This window comes from Cyprinus carpio, chromosome B24, assembly GCF_018340385.1.
Source record: "Cyprinus carpio isolate SPL01 chromosome B24, ASM1834038v1, whole genome shotgun sequence".
Classification (NCBI taxonomy): Eukaryota; Metazoa; Chordata; class Actinopteri; order Cypriniformes; family Cyprinidae; genus Cyprinus; species Cyprinus carpio.
The window spans coordinates 9,896,802-9,924,267 of record NC_056620.1 but is presented as its reverse complement, the minus strand read 5'-3'; the positions used below and the strand labels follow the sequence as shown (position 1 = coordinate 9,924,267).

The 27,466-nt window shown below is 38.9% G+C and overlaps 1 protein-coding gene across 3 annotated transcripts; it reads right to left on the bottom strand.

Annotated features, from left to right (window-relative positions):
* Positions 1-185: 185 nt before the first annotated feature.
* LOC109049703 (myelin-associated glycoprotein-like) lies at positions 186-26,131 on the bottom strand. Of its 3 annotated transcripts, XM_019067368.2 has the most exons (9): positions 10,294-10,375; positions 10,152-10,194; positions 9,536-9,682; positions 2,555-2,950; positions 1,881-2,195; positions 1,525-1,776; positions 1,355-1,448; positions 1,160-1,202; positions 186-831 (listed from the first exon to the last, which is right to left on the bottom strand). In XM_019067368.2, exons 3-9 carry the CDS (start codon positions 9,597-9,599, stop codon positions 775-777), a joined length of 1,221 nt encoding a protein of 406 aa, XP_018922913.1. In that variant the 5' UTR covers positions 9,600-9,682; positions 10,152-10,194; positions 10,294-10,375; the 3' UTR covers positions 186-774. The 3 variants fall into 3 exon arrangements, with proteins under 3 accessions (XP_018922913.1, XP_018922912.1, XP_042607638.1); XM_019067367.2 differs by lacking the exon at positions 10,152-10,194 and having other exon boundaries at positions 10,294-10,411; XM_042751704.1 differs by lacking the exons at positions 2,555-2,950; positions 9,536-9,682; positions 10,152-10,194; positions 10,294-10,375 and adding an exon at positions 26,040-26,131.
* Between the last annotated feature and the right edge of the window lie 1,335 nt (positions 26,132-27,466).

Here is a 27,466-nt window from a genome sequence, read left to right as displayed (position 1 = left end):
GACACATCCCAAATGTTGTCTTGACCAATTAGATATTGTCTTTGCTCATGGTGTTGCGATGTTCCTCCTTCCAATACATTAATCATGTTATCTTATCAGTCACATGGTCCGAATTTTCCAGCTCTTGCAGGGAATAATTTTTGACATGATTTTTATAATGAGAATATGATACATTTGACAAAGTATTGATTAATAGAAACGTTTAAAGCATGAATTTTCAAACTCATACATACCCAACATGAATATAATCCTATAAACTATTCAGTAGATATTCAAAATACATACACAATAAGTGATTAGAACATGATAGTCAAATGTGTGGGTTACATACATAATATGGAGTTATGCATAGAAATGATTAGTTGCTCATAAGTCCTTTTAGCGTCATTTAGGGGCATATATACATGGAAAGACAGTTTCTGTGCCATTCTGGGGATATAAGGACATGTTCTGTGAAGGCCAGAGAGGTTAAAAGGTCTCCAAAGGATTAAGGAATCACTGTCTAGTTCTTGTCCTCTAGGTGGGGGGAAGTCAATTCAAAGAGCTTGTGATCGTGATTACTATAATGGATTTACATGTGATCAATCTTCAATCTTGATTACTTGCCCCAAAATTGACAATATCCTTTCTGAATTGTTCTTTTGTGTTAATGTTGCAAGCTGTTCTGTGAAAGAGCTGGCTGGTTAGGCTTGCTTCAGACTGGCTGGCGCTAGGATCTGATTTACGAACATCCTGTTGTCTTGGGCCTTGCTGTGGAATTCGGCTCCTCTTGTTTCAACCATGTTCTTGATCGAATCTTAAATTGTCTGATTTGCTCTGATACCCTACAGTCTTTAGAAGATTAGCAGAAAACAATTTACTTTATACAAACAATTTACAACAATGTTCAGTATGACTGTTGCTGTCTTTTCTCAGTCGATTTGTTCATATACACAGATCCAACAGGAACATTTTTTTTTTTTAATGATTATGTCACTGAATCATTCACTCAACTGAATGGTTCAAAAAAACACTGATTCATTAAAGAATCAAACAGCTATGGGTTGAGACACAGACATGCAACGGTCAGTTCTGCTGTGACTTTATTTGGAACAATTTTAGTTGACAAAACAACTGGCAATATTTAACTTAATTTATGTTACTCAATGTTACTTTGTACCTGATCACTTCCTATGACATGGGCCTGTCTTGAAGCCTTTGTTCTGTTGCAAAAAAAAAAAAAATAAAAAATAAAAAAAAAAAACACGAATACAATTAAAAAAGTAAATTAAAAAATCTTTCATAAATTATATACACATGTAATTAATAAATACAACATTACAGACATGAGCTACATTCCTGTTATTATATTTACCTCACACAGTAGAAAAATACTGCAGACAACAGAAAAAAAGCAAAAAGTCCTCCTGTACAGCTATGTATCACCAGATGAGAGAGTCCACTCTGTCCTAAATTACAAAAGTTAAAATTCATGAATCCATGATACATCTAAACATAAAAATACAAAAACAATGCTTTATTTTCCTTTAACTGTGCACTGGGCCTCTTCTGATGACTGTTTTCCATATTTATTTTGTGCAATGCAACAGTATGATCCTATTTGATTCTGAGTTTTGGTTAAATTAATCTTCATTCCCCAAGCTATAGGTGTCTCCTCTCCATGTTTATACCAGGTGTAGTTCAAGTCATTTGATGGACTGGCGCGGCTTTTGCAGGTCAAAGTCACATTAGTGCCAACAGATGGAGTAATGATGACGTGAGTTTCTTTTGGAGGAACTTTGAGAAAAACACAAGAACATATACAGGGTTAACAACTGATACATTTTTGTTTCATCACATCAAGGATCATTAAAAACACAAAAGTACTTTAAATCTCTTACACAAGACTTGTAGCATTACAATAGTCTCCACAGTTGAGGCATCGGGTGTATTTCTTTGATATGTAGCAGTACAGGAGATGTTCCTTCTGTGATCTTTGTATGAAGCTTTGAATGTCATGTATGAAAATACTGACTGTGTTTTATCAGGTTTCTCCTGTAACTGTGTTGTAATGTGAGCAGATTCAGGGATGTTAGACCAGGATATTGTAGGAGGTTGTTTGGGGCAGGGGGCTTCAGCAGAGCAGATCAGATTGACTGTAGTTTCCTCCATCACTTTCAGATCATTGGGTTTAAGTTCAGGAGGTTGAGGTGAATCTACAGGGTAAATGAAGACAGACAGCATTAGTAAAACGTACAATGCACAATCATGTTAGAAGGTCAGGTGTTCACACTTGGGGTGAGGTTTAGAATATTTGCACTTATCGATTGTTTGAGAAGTTAAAATCACTGCTTTGTATCTTTTATATTACTATTTGTCAGCTACTACATGCATAAAAATGCAACCCCTCAACATGTTACGGTATTTTTCAAAAATGCAGTTTGTTGACATGTATATAAAATATAAAACTGACTTAGTATTAATATATTATGTAATTAGTATTTTCATGTCTTTTTAAAGTTGGGCAAATTAATCTTTGTACTTTGGTGTGTGGATGGTCTGGGATGATATTTACCTCTGACATTGATCTTCACATTCTTTCTTGAAACATCTGTACTGGGGTTAAATGTTCCTTTGAACACTTTTGGCTCCATTTCCAGTCTGAAGTAATATCTGTCTGAATGATTCATCATGATGTTGTAGAAGACAGTTGTGCAGTTCCTCTCACTGAGATTTCCAGTCATCTGTATGTCACTGAATCCTCTAATGATGTTTTTACTGCTATTAAACGCTATAAAACTGTCTTCGTCTGCAAACTGCAATTTGTTTTTTAGCCAGATTCCATAAATAGATTTTGCCCTCTTACGTTTGTCCTCAAAATTGGAGATGTTGAATGTGCAAGGAATCTGCACACAAGAGCCTGTCAGAGCTGTTACTGTCTGAGGCATCTCAGCAGAGTAGATATTATCAGCTGGAACATAAAAACATACTAGCCTAGAGACATGAAGGAATGAGCATTTGATTTTTAATTTCTGTTAATCAGAAGTCGAAAGTAAATAATTAAACAACTACTTTCGTTACAGTACTTGAGTACATTTTTACACTTTTCTACTTTCTTTAGTATAATTAAATTGTGGTTCTTTTACTTGAGTTGAATAAAAATAAAGTATTCAACTTCGCTACATTTATTTTTCACCAAAAGTAAAAAAAAAAACAAAAACAAAAACAAAAAAACAAAAAACAAATACGGCAACTACGGAGAAAAAGAGCGAGCCGGCATTTGACGGGCTTTTCAAACTTCTGGGGTGGAGCCCTGCGCTTCAGCAAATAAAATACAGGTTCAGCTGCGGGGGTGGGACGTTCAAACCACGCTTTGCTTTGACTGTCATCGATTTGAATCAGCATCATTAGTGTTTCAATATTTTAGTGAATGTTAGCTATGCTCTGATTTTAAATCGTAATTTTGTCAGCTCCTGAAATGGGTCATACCGTTGATATTACCAGAGCACACAGCAGTATAAGTAAATAGAAAATTCAGATGATAGAAGGACAGTTATGGATGGAGCAAGAACAATGTTAAGTGTCTAAATATTTGGTTTGAACTGTTCTGGAACAGTGTTGTAAATATAACTTAACCACTGATTTCTAGTCCTGGAAGGGACAGTGGCAGCAACAATACTACAGTGAGTATAAAAGTTATGCCTTTTTTCTTTGCGTGAACATTTAGGAGACGTCCCACATAGTGACGTAGATATGTGGGGGCATGTTTAAAGGAGGCGTTTAGGAGGGTGTGGACGAGTCTTAAATTTTATAAAGAATATCTCTTTGGGTTTCAGAATTTAGTCTTTCCAACTTCAGGGATCTTATCTATTCACAAACAGCTTGTAACACTCCAAAGAGAAAGGAAAACTTGAAATAGCATCATATGACCCCTTTAATATCGCATGCATTTTACGTGCATCTGACTGATAGAGCAACCAAGATTTATTTGTAATTCAGATGCATTTAAAATCCCTTTTTCTGTGTGCATGCTTTGGATGTTGTTGCAAATCGGCGAAGAAACCAGAAAGACTGGAATTCCTGAAATTCATTACAGCTTTCATTGGACAAGGCCCGCCAATGAGGCCGTTTGACCGACATGTCAAACAACCAATCACAGTTCGTTATGTTCAGCATCACGTTTCGGGGTACGTAAATGTCACTACAATAACAGACCGGTGTGTTAAACTGACATATTTTAAAGATTCTATGCTGCGAACTTTAAATATTTCACATATTTTTGAAAATCCAGTGTTTAGCTGATCCTGATAAGCGCTTGTCGTCACATTTGAAATCACGGCGGCTTTCTTCTTTCATGAGGGGGTTGGGCGCCACGGTATCTTTGTTTCCAGGTGGAACATTAAAGAATGCGACAAACACATCTCGCGGAAATCCTGTAGAATTCAACCAATCCGATGACGACTTCGACATTCCTGAAGTGTTTCCACTTCTGTATCCCATATGCATCAGACGTTTAGCTAATGGTCCGTGGGTGTGACGTCTGAGGCTGAGACTACTGAGTGCTAAACACTCGTGCAGTGCATGTTTCATTCATCCTTGAAGCCGGAGGACGTTCTCACGCAAATCCAAAACGGCCTCATAGATGTAATATATAATAACTTATGACATGCAGGAAATCCCTAATGTATTGGAATGGACAAAGGCATCCTGCTATGGCTGTAGCAAAAAAAAAAAAAAAAAAAAAAAAAAAAAAAAAAAAAAAAAAAAAAAAAAAAACTACTTTCAGGTTATTTCCAGGTAATAAATATCGTATATGAATAATGCAGTGCTAATTGACACATTTATAAGGGTATAGAAACTATTCTGCCTTATGTGTTTTTATAAACCAATCCTAAAATTGTCATTAGGAAAATATAGAAAAAAAAATATAGAATACAAATTATTGGTTATCATCCAACAGTGTATTTGATTTCTTAGCCAATTAAAAGACAAGTAAAATTTTTTTATTTTTTTTTACATTGCTGTCCCCCTCATTTCTAAAATGATGGTTATGCCCCTATGTGTGCAGGACAGAAAACAGAGCATGAGTCTGCTTGTACTTGAATGGTTTAAAGTCATATTAAAATGTGCACAAAGGAATCAATAAGAGGAATCAAAATTGTAAATTTCTAACAAGTAGACGATTCCTGACCTTAAGCATCCTATTCCAGAATTGGAATAGATTTTGGATTCCCAAGCCTAGGTATGGGTTAACATGCTAAATAAAATGCTCTTTTTTTTGTGTCCTACCAAACATGTGCTTGGAGTCCACCTTTTTTATTATAACAAACTACACTTTCAATGTGATTTTAAACCATTCAAGTCAAGACTCGCGGGCTCTTTTCTCAAGTGTTCTTTAGCCTGTTGATTTTCATTCAGCTTACAATGAAATATTTTGCAATAAGACGATATCTAAGATTTTTTATTATTTATTCATTATTTTTTTTTTACCTTATTGAAATCGAAATTAGGAATTGACAAGAATCAGAAACATTAAAATTCAAAAGATTCCCAACATTACCCATACCCCACATTATTTTTTTTTTACTGGCACATTTCTGTTTACACGGTTTTAAACCCTTTTTTCTTTTAAACCTTCACTTACCCTTCTTTGCTTTTGCCCTTCTTAAAAACAACCACATAATCTTATGTGAATGTACTTTTCAAAATTAGTTATAAAACAGCTGCTCCTGGCAACAGGGATAGGTAGTATGTTTGCTTAACATTCATTTATGAGACTAATAGGCCATCATATTTTGCTCCAAAATCACTATATAACATCAGTCGTGTTTGAAACAGTTAGCTTCTGTGGTTCCATGTTGCTTCTTATCACAGAATGAGACAAATTCTATACTGTGATACAAGCTGTCAATTTAGCATTGTGGAGGCAAGGAATTACAACTACTCACGTTACTGTAATTAAGTAATTTTTTCGGGTTGTAATATTTTCAAGTGAACGCTCGAACGAAATATATTATTTAGATAGCACTTTACAATAATAAACACGTTAATACATTAACTAACATTAGCTAATCGAACCATATTGTAAAGTGTTACAATTATTTGTTATTAAAGTATATGTTCACAAAAAACAGTTAAATTAAACAGAAAAGCAAGCAAGCAAGCGAGCATGATTTGGCGTGGCGGCCAATACAAATAACCGTTTCCTTACCTAAATCCTGCCTAAAGTGCGTTTGGATCAGGCTTGGTTGCAGAATGGCATTCTTTCCTATATAGCTAGTGTAGTATGTGCGTCTTTTTCTATATAGCTAGTGTAGTAGTTAGCTTTGTCTGTGTCGTAAGTGGCCACTTGTCAAGCATGACAACACAAGTTTTATTTAAATTCTAAATATAGCTATTATCGTATACAGCATGCAAAGATTGCTCCCAACGCTCTTAAATGGCATTCTGGCTCTGATGACATCAGTTTGACTGCTTCGGGAGAATCCACTTCTTAAGTCATGATGTAAGGACTGCTGTTTCCAGGTCCAAGCCTCTACTCATTTCAGTTGAGAATACTATCTCAACAGCCATTTATGAGCACTATTTAATTAATATTACATATTTAAGCTAAGCATTTAAACATTTGCTGTGCACACTACAGTCCGTGCTCACAGTGTCTTGGACACTATTTTAGCTGAATCACTGTCTGGCCATTTGGGATTTAAGTATATGGAGATAAAGGTTAGGGTTAGCATTTTTCAGTATCGTGGGTGTATATTAGCACAGTTTGGTGTTTTCTTGGGGCGTCTGGCAGAGCGTTAGGACCCAGAAGTGGTGAAGCGTGATGTCAGATAACAAACAGGTATTATTAACTACTCCTGTCCAACCGTGAATCTGCAATGAGCAAGAGGTGGAGTACAGTGTTGGAGACAGTAGAGGTACACTACTAGTAGAGGTGCACCACAATAAACCCCCACCCTTTATTCAATATTCTGTTTCACTTGTAAATACATCACAACACTGAAATCAGTTGCAACTTTCAGTTCACGGGTAGTATGATATTTATATTTTTCAAGCTATTTCATCAGTAAGATAAAAGTGGGTTTTGTTCAAAGTAGCTATTATCCACATAGATCTTTGATATGAATATTTTTTTGGTAGTTCATTAAATATCACCGGCTGAAAAGTAACTAGTACTCAGAGTAGTTTTTGAGAGGAATACGATATGGCTATACCCTCATTCCCGCGTAATAACTTTGCTATCCCATACCCCCCCCCACCACCCCACCCCCCGCAGCCCCCAATGTATCATGAAAAATGCCGCCCGGTTCGCCCGTGCCAAAAACAGCTACTGTCGGAGATCGGCTGAATGGATTTGAAAACGGTAAAACTGTTTATCTCTAGGGGAATTGGAAAATGAGCCTATTTTAAACAAAAGTGGAGTGTTCCTTTAAGTACAATTTCTTAGTAGGCTACTCTTTCCACCAAAGTATGTGTGAGGAGCGGAACGCGGAGTGATTTTGACTGGAGCGAGGACCGGAATTTTTAAAAGTCAGAGCGTCGTGGTTTTCACTCGCTCCAAGAGCGCTCCACCACTGCTCCTTCACAAGTACAATTATGCCAACGGCCCATAATATAGCTGCATATTTAGCAAGAATTCACATTTTAAACATATAGCTATAGCTTGATACAGATGGAGCTCTCAAATCAGAAGGTTATAATGATGGCAATAGCAGAGTGGGAAGTTACAGGCTAGATCTCAAAGAGTTTGTCTGTTCCTTTTACTTAATATTTTCGGGTTAAAGCATGCTTAAACAGGTACAGCACATTCCCACGCAACCGCTTTCGCAATAATGCATTCAAACAAATGTAATCTTACGGTGCTACTTCATCTGTATCTGATTTTGAATGAGCAGAAATCTGTAAGAAACGCATCGATCTGTATGTGACCGTAGGACTCGATCAACTTACACTAGTAAGGCCCGTACTCAAGACCCCAATTTTGAAGCCTCCCCGAAAACAGGCTTTCAACTAAATGAAAAGGACAAGCAGAGACCAAACCACAGGCTACAATTTTATTTCTCACTTAATTAAAACACCTTGAGCTCAACATCAATTAAAAAAAAAAAAGAGAAAAAAAAACATGTTAATCAATGTGAATGAATCAGCCCAATGGGCTTCGTTAGTCAGTTCACATGGGTCAACCACCCGTACACTGGCCAAACACACACGAAGAAAAGAAATCTAATACACAAAGAAACACAGTTAACAAAAACATACTAAACAAGGAGGTTTCTTTCTTTGGAATTATGTCTTGGCGTAACACATTTCACCGCGCCATGATTTAAAAAAAAAAAAACCCACTTCAAACCAATCAAAACCAAAAGTACAATAATTCAAACCCACTCCACATCAACCAAATAAACCAAAACCAGAAAGAACAAAAATAAATAAACCACAATCTCAACTACGTAATGGAGTAGCATCAATGTGAAACAAGACAAAGAAATACAACCAACCCAAATAATATTAACTAAATTGGTTAATAAACAAAACCTAATAAATAAAATACAATGAAGCAACTTGAACTGAAACAAACTCAATTTCAATCAAACTCAGCAAAGCAGCAGCTAGCAACTTCTGTAAAACAAATAAAGATGTTTTCATTTACTTCCTCCCCACTCCTCTCCCATTTAAAAAAAAAAAAAAAAAAATTACACAAATAGAGGAAGGGAAAAATAAAATTACCTTTGACGTGCATAACACTCACATGCTCACTAACAATGCCCGAACATAACCGACTAATCTAAAATTACACCAAACAAGCACATTAAATCAAGCATGTGAATTAAGTTAAATTCCCACAAACACCCATATTCGAAGTCTATAATTCCCTTCCATCTATAATTCTCCAGCTGAACAAAACCTACCTTTACCTAGGAGTGAAGGAGATACAAGACCTACGCAAACAGGTCACATCGATACAAAGTCATGAGGAAACTATCTCACCTGTGTCTATATAGCTACGTGATTACCTGACCTACCCACCCACCTTGTGCAATCAGTGCGCCATTTTTAAAGGGGCCATGCAGACTATTATTAAAGGGGCAATCCCACAACATGTAGATGAAATAATTGATGAAAATGTAGTTATTTTCATCACTAACAAAATTTGCACAGAAGAAGCAGCAATTATACCTTTTAATGCTGACAACAGTGTTATTAGTTTGGCATGTGGTAGGAAAAAAAGTTTGCACACAATAAACCACTTTGAAACTCTCCTGTTATTTTATATTTTAATATAGGCTACGTTATGAACATAAGATTTCAGACATACTGAAATACTTTAGCCACGAAGCAAGGCGGAGCGGTGTTTCTGATTTCAGTGAGCGCGGAGTGGGGCGGGAGCGGGAAATTGTGAACCCGGAGCAGAGCCGGAGTGATTATTAAATGCTCTGAGTGCGGAGGGGAAATTGTTGCCGCTCCACTCCGCTCACATACTCTGCTTTCCACTACTGCTATTAATACACATTATAATCATCCTTATTCATAATGATGACAAATATTGACCAACCTGAGTGAGTATATACCAACACAGAGCTGATGAAAATAAAGGAAGTGATCTGGTTTCCTGCCATCAGGGTTCATAGAGTGGATGACATCATAGGACTTTACAATAGCAACGAACGAGTCCAAGACACCTTCAGAGTACACTTTATCACTATACAACACAAAATACATATCTGTCACAGACATTTAACAACCATACCTCATTACTATATTTGTTACCTAGTGTAATAGAATGATCTATAAGGATAAGCCACATTTTCACTGTTACACTCATGCATATACTGTACATAGTCATCTGCTATATTGATCATGTTTGCCTATTTTATACATCCACTGTAAAAATGTATGACTTAACATCAGGCTGACCATTTTTACAGTTACATCAGTAAAAGCGATTCATCTGAGTGACAGCAATTATTTTCATTTACTAAATAAACTTCTATTCATAAAAAACATACATGAATACAGGTTGTACAAAATTATTTTTTGTATTGTGGCAAAAACTAAATACCTTTATTATGCTAAAATATTTATGAAGATAAATGACTGGAACTGAGACTTGATTCACAGAAAAACTCACAGAACTCACTGTAAGCTGAGAAAATACTGCAAACTCTCACCTATAAACAACTCACAGCTCTCACTTTCTGTTATTTAAAAACTCTGCAATGAACAGGTTGGTTTTTAAGTTTATAGCCTGTATATAAAACAAATTTTAAAAAAAACTGTGAGAAAGAAAATTGCAAGAATTACATTTCTTACCTCAGAAAAGTAGTTTAACTTCTAAGTGGATGTCTCTAAAATTTTCCTCTTTGTTGCAACTGCCCTTTTTTTTAACATATTTTATGTTGTGACATTGCACTACACCCTCAGTGTAATGTCACACAGGAAGCTATTTGTAGGAACCATAAACGTCACGAGTAGAGACTTCCTTTTTCTATTTCTTTAATGTTTTCAGTCATGTTGAAAAAGATATGTACACTGTTACGCTATCTGTTAATTAGATATCATCATCCCATAACTTGTGTTCAATTTATAAGACACTGCTAACGTTACAGTTAGCTAGCTGACAACATTAATTTACAAATCACTGATTATGACCAGAGTCTAACACTCACTTTCTCTGTTCTAACTTACCACAGATTCACAAAGCTTATCTGCATGAATCCAACCTGTCAGAGCGGTTTCTTGTCTGTTTACTACTGGCTAAGTCTCAAGCCACAGAAGCAGTTAAACTTTTGGTAACACATTATAATAACACTTTATAATAATTTCATATTATAATTTAATTGGGTAACACTTTATAATATAAACTTTATAAAGTTTATATTAACTTTCACTAATAAATCATTAACAATCATTATGTAATGTTTAACGGATCATTAGTTAATACACACAGGGCCGTCGCTAGTGGGGTGAAAGGTGGTGAAGATTATAGGGGCCCACGGCTAAAGGGGGGCCCCGGCGATCTCAACCGTCTGGCTGAGGCCAGCCTAAAAAGACGATCAGGACAGTTGACAGGCCACTGCCGTGCATCGTCACGAAAGCTTAACATTTTCACGTGTTTTTACGCCTTGCCACTTGCCAATTTAAACATTCAAAAGAGTTAAAAACATTCAAACACAATTAAGACGCTGAAAAGCTCAACTGAGCTGGTTACTCGCGCGCTTTTATCGGTGTGCACCAGTAGCGGTTTTTGGCACAGGCGAACCGGGCAGTCGCCCGTGGCGCCATTTTTTCATGATACATTGGGGGCGGCACGAGCAGTTAAAAAAAAGGGCGAAGGGTGGTGTCACCGGATTTTTCAGTCCCGGTCCCGCAAGATTCTGTCCCGCGCCCGCAGAAATATATCTTATCTGGTCCCGCTCCGCCCTAGCGTCTCTTTCATGTTTTGTCCCGCTCGCGCAAAAGCCCACATAAAAAGTATCTATATAGACTCCCCCCCCCCACCCCGGTACATTCTAATAAATTTACATGAAATGGTTCTGTAACATCTCCTAAATTCTACAACATTCCAGCATTAAACACTCGATAAAATAGGCCTATTTGTTATTTAGGCTAAGCATCAACTTTCACAAACCACTGTTATTTTTAACAGAAAAGCAAACATGGGCTGCGGCGTGCATGGTTTGGCAGATTGCGAGCAGCGCTTCCTTTATTATCACTAAAAGCTGACATCTCAGTTCATCGCGATCTCATAAAGCTCTGTTATAACACAATAAATATACGCACAGAGTCTTTCACAGAGGATTCGTGAGCATGCAATTTCAGCACTGCAGTGAGTAGATTTTAACTTAATCACCTCTGATTGGCCACTGCGTTCCAGAAATCAACAGCTGAGTCTGTGATTGGCTACATTGCGCAACCCTTTAAACACGTGTTATAAATAGCACACCACACCAAAGTAAAGAGTCACTTAACGGATAAACTACACTTGATGTGTTCTGGATTAAAAAACACAAGCTTTGAGCTCATCCACAACGCTCTACAACCCTCCCAACACAGTTTAACATAAATGCCGCATACTAACAAACAGTTTATCATCGACACAGTTTGTATCCAAAGCATGAAAATCCATCACCTCAAAAGGGTCAAGGACAGTCCAGTCCTGTTTATATTTCACCAAGTAGGCGTAATAGTGATGACAGAAAGAAAGAGGAATTAATAGTTTTCCACATAACGCCCAATCTGTGTGTATGTTTAGAACTGCTGAACAAATCGGTTGAATTTGGCTTGCTTCTTAAACGATCCTTCAAAGAGGCATGAAATCATCCTCTCAGTCAATCCATAGTCCACTGCTTCTCCGTCAACTTCATTATCTAGACAATAGAGAAAAGAAAAACAGCAATGTTAACCACCACTGTGGTAACAACATACAACAATTTAAAAAGGCACATTATGTCAGACTGTAACGTTAGTGTAAGTCAATGGGGAAAAAATAGTTTTGATCCAGTTTGGTTCAGTGGGTATTTTTCTCATATACAGAGGTAACTTATGGGCTTGCCGTTTGGTCCGGACTTTGAGAAGCCCTAATATCCATATAAAACACATTGAAAGTATTTAGGCATAGCTACCTCATTAGAGACGCTAGAAATGCGCCTCTCTCACTCTCTCTCTCTCACACACACACACACAGCCCTGAATATTAATATAATGTAACGTTAGGCCTATCTTTATCTTTTTTTTTCAGGACAGCGGGGAAAGTATTGAAATAAGTTAAAACCATTAATGATAGTAATCGGTTTATTTGTATAACAGCAGCTAGATAACCTTAGTAATGTTAACGTTACTCGAAAGGGAGGTTAGCAACCGTTGGTCAGTTCTGTCAGTTAACCTGATGTTGTAATTTAATGTTAACGTTAGTCTTAGCGTTAACGGACATGGTTTTATGAAGATGTTCTAAGACCGTTTGACGACAAAATAAAGACTAAATTAGGGATGCACCAAAATGAAAATTCTTGGCCGAAACTGAAAACCGAAAAAGAGGAAACCAAGGCCGAAAACCGAAACATCGAAAGAAATTAGGCCGATTATTAGTACCATTGCATTTATGGCTATGACTGTGTACTAACTTTACTAAAATCAAGGCATTGCAATTGCATAAATTAATATTAAAGTTTCAAAGAATAAATCAATTACAAATTATGCAAATATTTATTTAGCACATTGCAACAATGCACAGTATAAAATAAAATTCAAACTGAAATGTTTAACGACCCTACTCATGTGCACATTGAAAAATAATGTACTGGCCTGCAGAAAGGTTTTAAAATTAAATGTTCTCTCATAAAAACAAAGTGCATTTAGGTCAAGTGCATTTGTAATTTTTCTCTGTAGGACTACTACAAGAAAAGTGCATTACTTCTCCATAGGCAAGAGGGTTATCACTTCTGGGTATGGGGACTTCAGACAGATAACCATCTACCTGTTGAGCGGTTGAGCTTGTCATATGCCTGACATTTGAGAAAGATTTGACAGAGTGTATTTAAATAGGGCCAGGGCATAAATAAACATTTATATCAAATTAATAAAAAAATATCTAGCAGAAATATGGCTACAATCTGATAGTCACATATATAGTAGCCTAAGAACATAATAGCCTACGTATTATTATTATTTGAGCCACTTTCTTGCAGGATTTCACTTAACATATCAGACAACGAGAGTGCAGAGAGACGAGTCTTTTTTTCTGCTCTCTGATCTCCTTCTCCGTGCGCTGCTCCGTCTCCGCATCCATCGCAGTCTGGATCATTTCTCGTGCGCGCTGCTTTATTTCCGCATTCAAGTAATGATCTTTATAACGCGGATAAAGTACAGTCGCGATGAAGTGCAGAGGATCCGAATGGATCTCATTGTGAAACGTGTGCTGACAGACTTTAAGAGTGTACTTTTCTTTGTTTTCACTCCGTGGTCCGTCTCAACCTCTTTGCTTAGGAGACGCTTTAGTGCTGCGATTAAAGGAATATCGTCCTCTACTGATGCATCAGAGGAGCTGATCTCTTTAGTTAGCTGCTCAAAGGGGGCAAGAAGAGGGAGAAATGTTCTCTATTAAGACCCACTGGTTTGAAGTGAATGTCGCGAGGAGCTCGTGGTCTGCGCTATGCAGGTGCACGTGCAGCTCGCGGTTTCTGTTTGCGTCATCACAACATTTCGGCCGTATTTTTTCGGTAATAAAAGTCTTTCGGCCGAAAACCAAAAATGCACTTTTGGGCCATTTTCGGCCGAAAATTTTCGGAGGCCGAATATTCGGTGCATCCCTAGACTAAATCATACTTTCAAACCCTCACTGGCTATCGATAGTCACATTCCGCCCAAATGGCTTTGCTTTAGCATTAAAATATTCCAGAACAAGAGACTGTTGGGCGGCAAAAAGTTTATTTTTTATTTTTTTTTATCGTTCTCCTCTGACGCAGTCCAGCTAGCTCACATAAGTCAGAACAAAAGACTTTTCGGCGGCAAAAACGCTTCTCATCCAACTCTGACGCAGTAGTTTTATAGCTAAGCTATAATGATGGAAAAAAAAAGAAAGAAAAAAAACGTTTTTGCCGCCCATTAGACTTTTGTTCTGAAATATTTTAATATTTCATTAATATTTCACGTTAACGTTAACTTTTCGGCGGCAGAGTTGGATGAGGAGCGTTTTTGCCGCCGAAAAGTTAACATTAGCTCGATGGTGAACTGTAGCCAAGATAGCACTGCTACTTATAATAATAATATTTATTTATACTATTATTATATAATAATGTTTTAACTAACGTTAACTAGTTAACGTTAATGGCAATCGTCAATGTGAGTCTAGCTAGCTAATGTTGACAGAGTATGAACTTGGCTAGCGCTAACATTAACAGTAAAAGTTAACTTCCAACTTTGAATTAACACCACAAACACTGATTAAAAATTCAAATACTTTACCTTTGAATTTACTTCTTTCCTCTTCAGTGACCTCTATCCCAAAATTAAATAACTCCGTGATTAAATCTTCCGTGGATAAATGTCGAAGCGCCATCCTCCCACCTTTGATCGACACTGACAGAGACTGACAGTTGGATCACTGTCGATTCACTCATGTATCCTTCCGCGCTGCAATATTTATGCTTCCGCCGAGTCAAACTCTGGTTAGCCTATAGCTAGATCCTTTCAATAGAACACAACTTAAAGCGTTAACAATTATTTGTCTGTTTTATTCTAATATAAATAGGGTAAAGGGTTTGAAAATCAAATTCTTCAATACTGTTTGTGAATATAAATGATTACATAATCCTCATTAACATGATTAAAAATGATTCAAAGGGACACTTCACAAAAAAAAACAAAAACAAAAAAAAACATTGATTTATTTTGCCCATATCTCAAAACTTTACACATTCTGATTTATTTTGCCCATATCTCAAAACTTTACAGTTAATTTAGTTTGACAATTATTGAGTTTGATAGTATAGGTTAACTTGTGTTTCTATATTGAGAGATGACATTTTCAGCATCCACTAATTCCTGCCATTTTATATTTAAACATTAAGGTACAAATATGTAAGGGACAAATATGTACCTTACACCTCGAAAAGCTCACAATGTACAATGGAAGGTGCATAATTGTACCTTAAAGGTGCACAATTGTACCTTAAAGATACATTTTTGTACTTTTAAGGGTACATATGCAAAGTTTGTACCTTAGGGAACAAAAATGGACCTGTATTGTACCTCTTTTTCTAACAGTGTAGTCTCTCCCACATTAACCCTATAATTGCCGGTGCAGCAAAATAAACAGCAATTTCACTATGATTATAAAGTCTGTGCGCTACACTACATTCTTTATTTTTAAAGGAAGTAATTAGAACAACGTCAGTCTACATTAATAGACACATTCTTAGGTTCACAGCCAATTATCAGAACTACTTCAGTTAGACAGTAATATTGTGCTTTACCTGGAAACCTAAAACTGCACTAGGTATACATCACATATTAGCCCAAAAACGTAATATTTTGAGCACTCAGTTGAAAATGTACGCATAACGTATCAATCGTACTTACAGGTTGTGGTTCGGAGAGCTTGTTAGTCCAAATAAAGAACATTAGAAGCCAACAAAGATAAAAGCCAAGATTAGAGAAGCAGTCCTTGGTAAAATGGCATGCACACAACACAGACCATGCCCACGAAGAGGCAATAGTTGAGTGGGCTTCTACTTCAATAGGGCATTGTAGGCTAGCAGAATGGCACCAATTATCCATTTAGAAAGTCTCTCCTTCGTGACCGGGTGTCCTTTAGCGTGGCCACCGAAGCAAACAAAGAGTTGTTCCAACCGGTGGAACACTTGATGTAGACTTTCAGAGCACTAACAGGGTAGAGTAAACTCAACTCCTGGTCCTCCTATGAGGGAGGAAGCGCAGAGAGGTTGTTAACCTATGCTCTGAATGGAGTTGAGAGCACCTTAGGTATATAGCCATGCCTTGGTTTCAGGACGACCTTGGAGTTGCCAGGCCTGAACTCCAGACAATTAGGGCTTATAGAAAGTGCCTGCAAGTCCCCTATTTGCTTGACTGATGATAACGCTAGTAGCAGAGCGGTTTTAAACAACAGGGACCAAAGGTCAACAGACTGCAGCGGTTTGAAGGGAGGACCCTTCAGGGCCCTCAGAACAGTGGGTAGGTCCCACGTATAGGGACAGTGAGAGGCCGGGGCGGATTTAGCCTCCTGGCTCCCCTCAGAAAATGAACAACAAGGTTGTTCCAGCCAACATGGTGTCCATGAAGCCATGCGTGGGATGGGACCCGCAGTTTCAGCCAGTGGTGGAGGGGGCGCATTTGCAGCAGGCCCAACCGTAGCACTGGAGATGCTGCAGCCATGAGGTCTAGCATTTTCTGAAACCTCTTGAGGGGGTGAGAGGCAACAGCCTTGAAGGAGGCCGCGAGCCGCCGTATGCTAAGGGGCGCGCTCTGTTGTGATCTTTGCTTTCATTTGAGCTGAGTTGAATACTGTTCCCAGGAATGAGACTCGCTGGCTGGGAAACAGTGTGCTCTTGGAAAAGTTCACCCTGAGCCCCATGCATTTCAAATGGCTGAGGAGAAGGGCTTTGTGAGATAGTGACTCTGCCTCCAATTGGGCCAGAATGAGCCAATCGTCGAGGTAGTTGAGAACGCCAGATTCCCGTCTGTCTCTGTCTCTTGTTGTTGCTATCTGGATATAAATGTAGGTGTCTTTTAGATCCAGAGAAAAGAACTAGTCCTCCGGGCGGATTTGCGAGAGGGTCTGTTTCAGTGTAATCATCCTGAATGGCCGTCTCGCCAGGGCATGATTCAGACATCTGAGGGGATGAGGAAGTAATGGCAGTAGAAGCCTGACTCACTCTGGGCTGGAGGAACCACCTCTATGGCTTCCTTTTCCAGCAAATTCCTCACTTCGGCGCACAGAACGTGTGTGTCCATGCTCTGAACCAAAGTGGGGACCACTCCGCTGAGTACGGGGGTCTTCGAGCGAATTGGAGTGAATAACCTCGCTTTATTTTCCCTAGAACCTATTCTGATACTCCGTGGATGACCTGCTATGCCTCGGCCCGGGAGGACAGGGGTTGGATTGGTTCGAGTGCCTGGTCGCTGCAAGGGGACACGGTACTCATAAGAAATGGAAGAGGAAATTTTCTCTCTCTTTGAAAATGTTTGTGTTTTATTTTGCCCACTATAACAGCGGATCGCCGTTTGGTCTCTGTTGCGTGCAAAGCCAGGTCTGTCACGCTTCTCTGTCAGCTCCCTGAGTGTTGTTGGGTCCGGACCTGACTCGTCTGCTCTGGTGAGGAGCTTGGCCTGGAAGACCTGGAGCATGGCCATTGAGTGGAGTGCCGAGGCCGCTTGCCCAGCCGATAAGTATGCGCCACCAGCGAGGGCTGAAGCCGCTCTACATGGTGTTGGGTATGGCACAGTAACGAATTTCAGGATCTCAAGCTGCGTGCTTTCAACTCTCTTTTATTAACAGTTTACTTTCACTTCTTCATGACATATTTGTGCCCACTGGCATACTAGTGACACCTACTGTTCATACATGTATCTCATTATACCACATATTCCCTTTTAGTCGAAGAAGAAAACTTAGATAATAACCAAAATAACAAAGAACAGAACATTAGAAAAATAACAGTTCTGAATAATAACAAAATACCTAGTTTTGTAACTCAGTTGTTTTACTGGCTTATATTAGTAAATGAACAAGTACTCTTCTATATACCAATATGTCCCAAACACCTTGTTAGACTATAAACATTTTTTCCCCAGTATTTCGTATATCCTTCCTCTGTTAAGTTATCAAGGACTTCTCTTTATGTAACATAGTCCTTGGTCCATATTGGGGCCCGACGCACTCTACAAGGACGCGAAGCACAAAAAGGAGAAACTGATATTTGAGGTGTCTGAGATACTTCGAAAGGCTTGAAGGAGTCTTCTGCTAGAGAAGCTGGATTGGATCTGGTGATGCAGGATGCAGCCGGAGCAAGGTGCATAGCATTCCAAACTTTTCCATCTGAAAGATGATAAGTTGCTGAGCCTTTCTGAGCCACAACCTTAAAAGGTTTAGTAAACTTGGAATGTCCTTTCTTGTTAATACCAGGCTTCCTAATACGCACAAATGTCCCAACTTGAATGTTTGGAGGTTGTGCACTGCATCTCCGATCCGTGTACTCTTTCATTTTGTTTTGTGACTGTTGGATGATTTGTTTCAGATTCTGTTGATCTTTTGGAGGGGCCACACATGGAAGACCACTCACATGCAGTTTTGTCTTAATTGGTCGGCCATGCAAAAGCTCAGCAGGTGACAGTTTTGTCACAGCATGTGGAGTTGCTCTGTATGTATGTAGAAACTCTGTCACAAAAGCTTTCCACTCTTTACCTTCAATGCTAGCAGTCTGTAAACAGTCTTTGAACACTCTATTGAAGCGTTCAATCTCCCCATTCGCTTGGGGGTAATAGACAGAGCTTCGGTAATGCTTAATATCTCTGTCTGCAAGGAATGCCTCAAACTCAGCCGAAACAAATTGTGAGCCATTATCAGTTACAAGTTCAAGAGGATTTCCCTCACGACTGAATGCAGCAGACAGGAATTTCACAACAGTCGCAGAAGTAACATCAGGTGTCGAACGCAATCTCTGGCCATTTACTGTAGTAATCAATGAGCGTCATAGCATAACGACATCCTTGAGGAGCATTATTCAAGGGCCCAACTACATCAATAGCCAGTTTTTCCCAAGCAGTTGTTGGAGTAGGCACAGGACAGAGTGGAGCTACATGAGTATTAGCCGTTTTATCATGCTGGAGGCAGGTGGAACAGGATTTGATAGCATTTTCCACTTGACAGTCCATCCCAGGCCACCAATACAAATCTCTCAGCCTCTGCTTTGTACACACCATCCCTTGATGAGTTGCGTGAGCCAACTGGATGAACTTAAATTGCAATGCTTCTGGAATGATTACCCGATGTGTTCCCCCGAATTACGTAACCATCATGCACAGCCAGCTCATTCCGAAGACGGTAATAAGGAGCGATAACTGAACTTTTCATGCTACGAGGCCACCCCTTTTCAATGCAAGCCTTTACCTGTTGAAGAATAGGACAGGCATCACACGTTGCCTTAAGCTGGTCTACAGTAACAGCTGCAAACTCAGGAGACAGTACTGCCACCATCTCAAGCTCTTGCTCTTGGCTGTAATCAGCAGCAGGAAGGGGAAGTCTGGACAAACAATCTGCTGTTACATTGTCTTGGCCAGGCTTGTATTTCATACTGTAGTTAAAACACAAGAGGCGCGCAGACCATCGAGCCAGCCTCATGCCTGCGTGTCCAAGACCCTTTGTGGAAAGCAGCGTAGACAAGGGACTGTGGTCAGTGCAAAGAGTAAAGTGGCGACCCCAGAGGTAAGTACGCCACTTTTCTGTCGCCCAAACACAAGCCAAGGTCTCCTTTTCTGTTGTAGAGTACTTCCTTTCGCAATCCGACAATGTTCTAGATGCAAAAGCAACTGTTCTTTCATCAGTGCCATGACTCTGAGTCAGCACGGCACCAACGCCGTAATCTGACGCATCTGTAGTGACTGTTGTCGGTAAAGTAGGATCATACAGTGCAAGGGCTGGGCTAGTAGTAATCAGATGTTTCAGGTGGTTAAAATATTCCTGGGCCTCACCCATCCATCAAAAGCCAGTAGACTTTCGGAGCAGTGCACGGAGAGGTTCAACCAATGTTTCATAATTGGGAATAAATTTGGAATACCAGCCGGCAAGTCCAAGAAAAGAACGCAAGGACTGTGCATCATGAGGAGGAGGTGCTTGTTGTATAGCTAGAACATGATCTGGATTTGGATACAAGCCTGATGCAGAAATGACATGGCCAAGGAATGGTAACTCAGTTTTCCTGAAGCAGCACTTTTCTACATTAAGCTTCAACCCACAGTTTTGCAACCACTGTAGTACAGATTGAAGTTGTTTCTCATGCATCTCTGGATTATTCCCAAAGACAATGATGTCATCTAGATAACACTGCACACCATCCTGACCAGCCAAAATTTGAGACATCATCCTTTGAAATGCACTAGGTTCTGAGGCCAGCCCATAAGGGACCCGTGTGAAACGATAAAGCCATGGGTAACAAAAGCTGTTATATCCCTACTATCCGGGTGCAAGGTCACTTGGTGGTATGCATTCTGGAGGTCTATTGTAGAAAACATAGAAGCTCCACGCAATTCTGTAAAAACTTCCTCAATATGTGGCAGAGGGTGACTATGATGACAGCTTTGTTTGGCTCTCTTAAATCAACACAAAGTCGAATTCCTCCAGATTTCTTTTTAATGACCACCAATGGTGATACCCAAGGAGATGAGTCTACTTTTTCTCTGATGCCTTCAGATGCCAGCCTCTTTAACTCTTGGGAGACTGCATCTCTCACTGCAAATGGCAGTCTACGCAATTTCTGTTGAATTGGCGGCACATCTGAACGAACATTAACTTTGTGTACGAAGCCAGCAGCCACACCCAAAGGCTTAGTGAGGTTTACAGCAACTTGGCTGTTCTCTGCAGAAGATACCACAGATCCATCCCGTATTAAAATTGCAAAGCATTAAAGAGATCCATACCAAGTAATGGTGTTCCGCCGGGTACAACTTAGAATGAAGCCTGCGCACGGTGACACTGATAGCTAACTGCAATAGCAAGACACCCCACAACTGGAATAGTCTTTTTCTTATATGTCACCAGATGAACATTAGGCACAGTAAGGGAAATGTCTGAGAAGTGCTGGCGGTACAGATGCTCTGGGAGGATGGAAACAGCTGAACCAGTATCCACAAGCAGTTCAGGGTCGACTGATTTCCCACCCTCAATGTGCAAAGACACCGTTAACTCAGGCACAGCAACTTCTTGCACATTGCAGGTGGATCCAGAACTACGACAAACTCTCGCAAAATGTCCAAATTTCCCACACTGTCTGCATTTTGATTGTTTTGCTGGGCATTAAGGGTAGTTTGCTAAATGTGTTGTAGTGCCACAGCGGAAGCATGTTTTTGCATCCAATTTTTTTTGTGATTCATTTGAAGGCATCTGATGAGAAAATGCGGATTTACGTGGAGCAGATCTCCGTCTCCACCGCTGTTTTGCACCTTCACGTGATCTACTGTGCACTGCATTAACTGAAGTTTCAGTGCTCTCCATAGCTTTAGCTTCAGCTACTGCAGACTCAATTTGTCCCGCTATAGTGACCGCCTTTTGCAGAGTGAGGTCCGTTTCCAGAAGCAGACGTTCCCGTATGCGCGGACTGCATGTCTTCTCTACGATCTGATCCCTCATCATATCGTCCGCGAGCGCGCCGAATTCGCAGTTTACGAGCAGCTCAAGCAGAGCAGCCACATACTGCATGATAGGTTCGCCGAGTCTCTGAGCGCGCTGACGAAATTTATTTCTCTCAGCAACCACGTTCACTTTCTGTACAAAAAATGCTCGTAAAGCAGTCAGCGCAGTCTGATAACCATCATCAGCCACTGTAAGTGTATAAAAATATCCTCTGTCCCTCCGTACCCAAGCAATGAATAAGCAAAGCACGTTTTCTCTTTTCCGCAATATCCTCGTCCAACAATGCAGTCACGTAGTTGTAAAAAATACGAATCCAGGAATTAAATGGTATAGTCAGCTCACCCGGGGTTTCCAAAAAAGCAGGAGGAGGCGAGAGACCAAGAAGGGCCATCCTTGTCGCCAATATGTTGTGTATGGCACAGTAACAAATTTCAGGATCTCAAGCTGCGTGCTTTCAACTCTCTTTTATTAACAGTTTACTTTCACTTCTTCATGACATATCTGTGCCCACTGGCATACTAGTGACACCTACTGTTCATACATGTATCTCACTATACCACACATGGCTTGGATGGATGGGCAGCCTTAGCCTTCCAGCTGATCGCAGTGGTCGGGGTGGGTTGGAAGGGATGTTCAGTCGTCGAGCGGAGGCAACTTCTCATACCCTTACCTTCAGTGCCGTCGACCGAGGTGAAATTGTGCCATGTAGTATGACATGAATAAAAAAACGCATTATTTTTCACATAATTTACCTTTATTCCACACTGCCCCTTCTCTGAGAAACACACTGATCATTTCCTGCTTTTATGAAGCCCCTCCCTCAGAAATAGGCGATGGGCTCTGATTGGTTAGCTAGCCCAGTGTGTTCTGATTGGCTGAACCGCCTCTAGTGCTCGTCTAAACGTCCCACCCCTCACCTCAGCGTCATGTACTCCGGTTGTATTGTAAACCATGGCGTCATTAATATAGCTTATCAGTTTGAGCCCGATTGAGAAGCAGAGGATGTTATTTAAGAGGATCGTGCAGAACTTGTGCAAGCACGGCTTTTAATGGTAGGCCTATGTTTTTTGTTTGTTATTGTCTCATACTTTTAGATATGCTGTTGTAAATGCTACTGCTTCTGTTAGCTTTTATTATATGGTTTTATCCTCATTAAAGCTTTAATACAGTACGGCAACCGCATGCGCGTCCATATTTAACACTTCTCATAGCTATGTGACAATAAGTGTATAATTGGAACAGTTCATTGTTGGAGCTGAGCTGAAAGAGAGACAGACAGAGAGAGAGAGATGCAGAGTGTGTGTAGAGCAGGGGAACGTAAAGAACAGTATTGAGAACCACTGCTTTAGAACATTGATTTTAAAACTTGTGAATCCTTTAGAATTGTTAGAAGACAGAATCGCGATTCATATACAGTGTATGAATAGATTTTTATGTGCACCTCTAGTTTTGTCTTCCTCTTCTCTAAAGCAGCAAAGCATGGCCTCATCCCCTCTGTTGCATGTTCCCCGGGAGCGGGGTTTGTCTGGGTTTGTGATGTCACAAACCCGGTAAGTAACTTGTTTAAATGACCACAAAGAATTTGGAGAAAATAGGATACGTGTCAAATCTGCATCATCAGGTTTTAGAGAGACAGCGCTGCTTTTAAAGTAAAAACTGCTGAAGGCTGTCATTGATGGGAATCAAAGAACAAAAGAAAAAGAGAAATCACTTGACTGCTCTAGTCGTTGGTTAACTTCTGTAACTTGAATAAAGATTAATCTGTATAGTTTATGTATATACAATTTATAGTTTATGTGAAGATTGTTTTAAAATAACTTAATATTTCAGAGCCTATGAAATGTTAAAAACAATGGCTTTCAATTATACTGTAATGTTGAATGGTTATAATAGGTAAAATTGGGGGAAAATGCATTTAATCGAGACACCAGTAGCAGTATTGGTATCAATACTTCATTAGGCTACTTAGTAAAAAGATGCCATTTAAAATATTATGTAATAAAAATGGCAATTTACATTTACATTTAAAATGCATTAATTTGGAGGTTCAATGTGAAATTATGACAATATATATGTGATTAATCATGATTAATGACAGAAAAATGTGTGATTTCATTTTGAATCGATTGACAGATAGCACTAATGTTAACTTTTTACTGATTTTAGATTTCAATTTAATTTCTAATTTTATAGTTTCCCACAGAAAGAGATCGGGACGCCCCCACCACCTTGGCCCCCTTTCATTTTTCAGTTTAATAATCTGGCCCTCAAATGAAGCTAACTGAATAGCCCTGCTCTAATCTGTTAACATGGATGTGGAACAAAATACGCACCACAAATGCACTGCAAACAGAGTATGTGTAAAACAGGTGTAACATGATGGCCAGCTCCATTTGCCCAAAACATGCAAATGACAATAATCTCAATGTTTTTTAGAAAAAAAAAAGATAAATCAAATCTGTTTGTTGTTTTCTTCTTGTAAATAAAGTAAAGGACAAATTAAAAACATTGTAAATATGTTTAGTCATTTTAGCAGTAATAAGTGCCTGTTTTTGCAAAAAGAGTTTCATGGCCGGTAAAAAATATTTTTTTGATCTGTAAATTTTATCACGTCACCGCACATTGGCAGGTGTGGCAAAAAGTTTTTTTAGGCCCTGGCTACAAATACACCCAGGGCCGGAGTGGGACTCATTTTCAGCCCTGGAGTTTCATGCCTTAGATCGGCCCACTTGGTTATTTTAATTTTTTTGTACTGGTCTTTTCAGTGCCGCCTTTGCACTTTCTGTTATAGAATTTTTTTTTTTGTTCGCATATCTCCAACGATGACTTGCTGCTTTTTTTGAGCAAGGTGCCGCTGTTAGGGGAGTCAAAAGCCAATTAACTTCAGAAATGGAAAATAAGTAACAATTGTGATTCCTTATCTTATTCTTTAAGAAAATAATGTTTATTCTTGTACTATTGTTTATTCTTTTAAGAAAATAAGGGACAGAATAAGGCACGTTCCAAATATTTGTACTGTACCATAATGTAGGCCTAAGTCTGCCTGCAGTTAAAAAGTTATCCGAAATAAAAATAATTGTTTTGCTTAACCTATTTATGTACAACTATTCTAAAAAGAATTTTAATGTCATTCAAAAAATGTCATCAGCCTGAGTAAATTGTGCCATCATAGAATTGTGACTTAACACGTGTAATTTAGGAGGTGAAAATACTGTGAAATTACAACTGGCATTACATTTGAAAGCATAACAAGGTCTATGAAGCATCAGTCAATCAAGCATTTTTTTTCTTAAAGTTTTGAACTAAAATATTATTGCAAATTTAGCCTTTGGGTGAATGAAAATGCAATTTTTTTTTTCAATCAAAGAAAACTTAAAAATTGTGGACTGCTTGCTTGGATTTGTACTTCAATAATGACATCCAAGTTTAAGAATAGCCTATGAAGGATTTTATTTTATTTATTTATTTTTTTGTAATGCATTTTCCCCTCTCTGTTAAACAGCATTAACTAACAATGAAAGACGTCTTCCCTCAAGTAGAGTAAATGTTTTCCTGATATGATCTAGTGAACATAATAATATGGGCTGCGAGAAAATAATATATAAAAAGAGTGAGTGCAAGCAGTCTAAGTACAGCATAGTTCAAACCAGTGGCACGACAACACCGGTGTTGATGTGATAAAACAGACCGGCCTACCGGGAATCCTCCCTGTGCTCCCGATTAGCCAATCCAGGCCTGAATATACCCGTGCGACTTATGACTGGTTTTGTGGTCCAGGGTAACAAATAGTGTTAATTTGAATGATAAATGTCTTTTGTGATGTTTCATATAAAAATAAACATAATTTGGATATTAGAAGTGCATTTTATGATTAATAACTTATTAGAAAGTTATTATTAAGAGAGACATTCAAAATGTGCAGGACCAGAATTGAGAGCCACTGCTTTGAAGCAATGACAGTGATCTACTTAATAACCCTTTGTGGTTTCTTGTTCAGTCAGTGGTGTGAAATAACTGGTGTTTGAGGAAACAAACTGCACTTCACATAGCATGTAAAGCAGAAATGAAAATTGCAGGTTTATTTTTTGCTGACTAGATAACACATTTCAGTTTTTAAAAGTATGCAAGGTCTGCCTTAATCTTCTAAATGTGTGGGAGTTTAAGACAGTATGTATAAGATTAAAAAGGTTTTTACCTGTAAAATAAACAGCCATCAATCCACTGAACCTAAAAACCAATGGAAAGTGCACACAACTGCTTTTAGGGAATCTTTTTCTCCAAAATTGCCTCCTCTGTGTGTCTTCATCAATGTCCTGTGAGAGGAAGCAAAAATTACATTGAACACTGGACACTGTATGAAGTCAAACAAACACTAGCCATTCCATTTCATATGTTCCAGCTATGGCTGATTAAACTACAAACCCGATTCCAAAAAAGTTGGGACACTGTACAAATTGTGAATAAAAACAGAATGCAATGATGTGGAAGTTTCAAATTTCAATATTTTTTTCAGAATACAACATAGATGACATATTAAAAGTTTAAACTGAGAAAATGTATCATTTTAAGGGAAAAATAAGTTGATTTTAAATTTCCTAGCATCAACACATCTCAAAAAAGTTGGGACAAGGCCATGTTTACCACTGTGTGGCATCCCCTCTTCTTTTTATAACAGTCTGCAAACGTCTGGGGACTGAGGAGACAAGTTGCTCAAGTTTAGGAATAGGAATGTTGTCCCATTCTTGTCTAATACAGGCTTCTAGTTGCTCAACTGTCTTAGGTCTTCTTTGTCACATCTTCCTCTTTATGATGTGCCAAATGTTTTCTATGGGTGAAAGATCTGGACTGCAATACCCATTTCAATCTACAGCAAAATATGGATAGCCTTGGCGATAACTAAGTGGATATTTCATTACTGCAATATTAATTTCTCGCTAGAAATGACGTAAAAAATGGAAAAAGTTGATCAAAAACATACATTTACACACAAACTGAGCACCGACCGCAACTTTCAGACGCCATATTTATTTTTTGGCTTAACTGTCACAGAATGGAACGCACAGGATTGTGGGATATCAAAGGCAGCGAAGGATACATCTATGCTGCCTTCAAAAATCGGCCAGATGAAGGCTTCTCAGGAGACAGGAACTGAAACTAACAATGAATTTGGACGTGCCTTGATGCCTTCTTACCTTGGAATGCATCCTCCGAAGGCAGCATTTTTCAGATTTCGGATGCAGTCTATGTTGTAGTTAGCAATCATTGTTGATGATACTCACCTGTGTAGGGCCCTATTTAAGTTTGCCTTTAGCCATTGGTTTTTTTTTTTTTTGTATTTTTTTGTTCAGTCTTGAGCCTACCTGTGTATCCTGTTGCATATTGTGAGTCTATTGTAAGCCACTGTGCTTGTTTTAATTTTGGAAGCTTTGCTTCTGGTTTTGTTTGTACTTTGTACTTTGTTCCTTGTTTTTGGATCTTCTACAAGTAAAGCTACTTGGAGTTTATACCTCTCGTCTCCTTGAGATTTTGTTATTTCTCTGCACTTGGGTCTCAATAAATCCCCAACCCTGAGTTAGCTTACTAAGGAAGAACACCAGCTCTGTGTCCAGGAAATCAGGGTTC

Excerpts from the sequence above, each read along its gene's own strand:
- LOC109049703 (XM_019067367.2), bottom strand. The coding sequence starts at position 9,599 with ATGGCAGGAAACCAGATCACTTCCTTTATTTTCATCAGCTCTGTGTTG. Across the intron at positions 2,951-9,535 it reads GTTGGTATATACTCACTCAG|CTGATAATATCTACTCTGCT; the intron begins GTTGGTCAATAT and ends TTTATGTTCCAG. Across the intron at positions 1,203-1,354 it reads GTATTTTTCTACTGTGTGAG|AACAAAGGCTTCAAGACAGG; the intron begins GTAAATATAATA and ends TTTTTGCAACAG.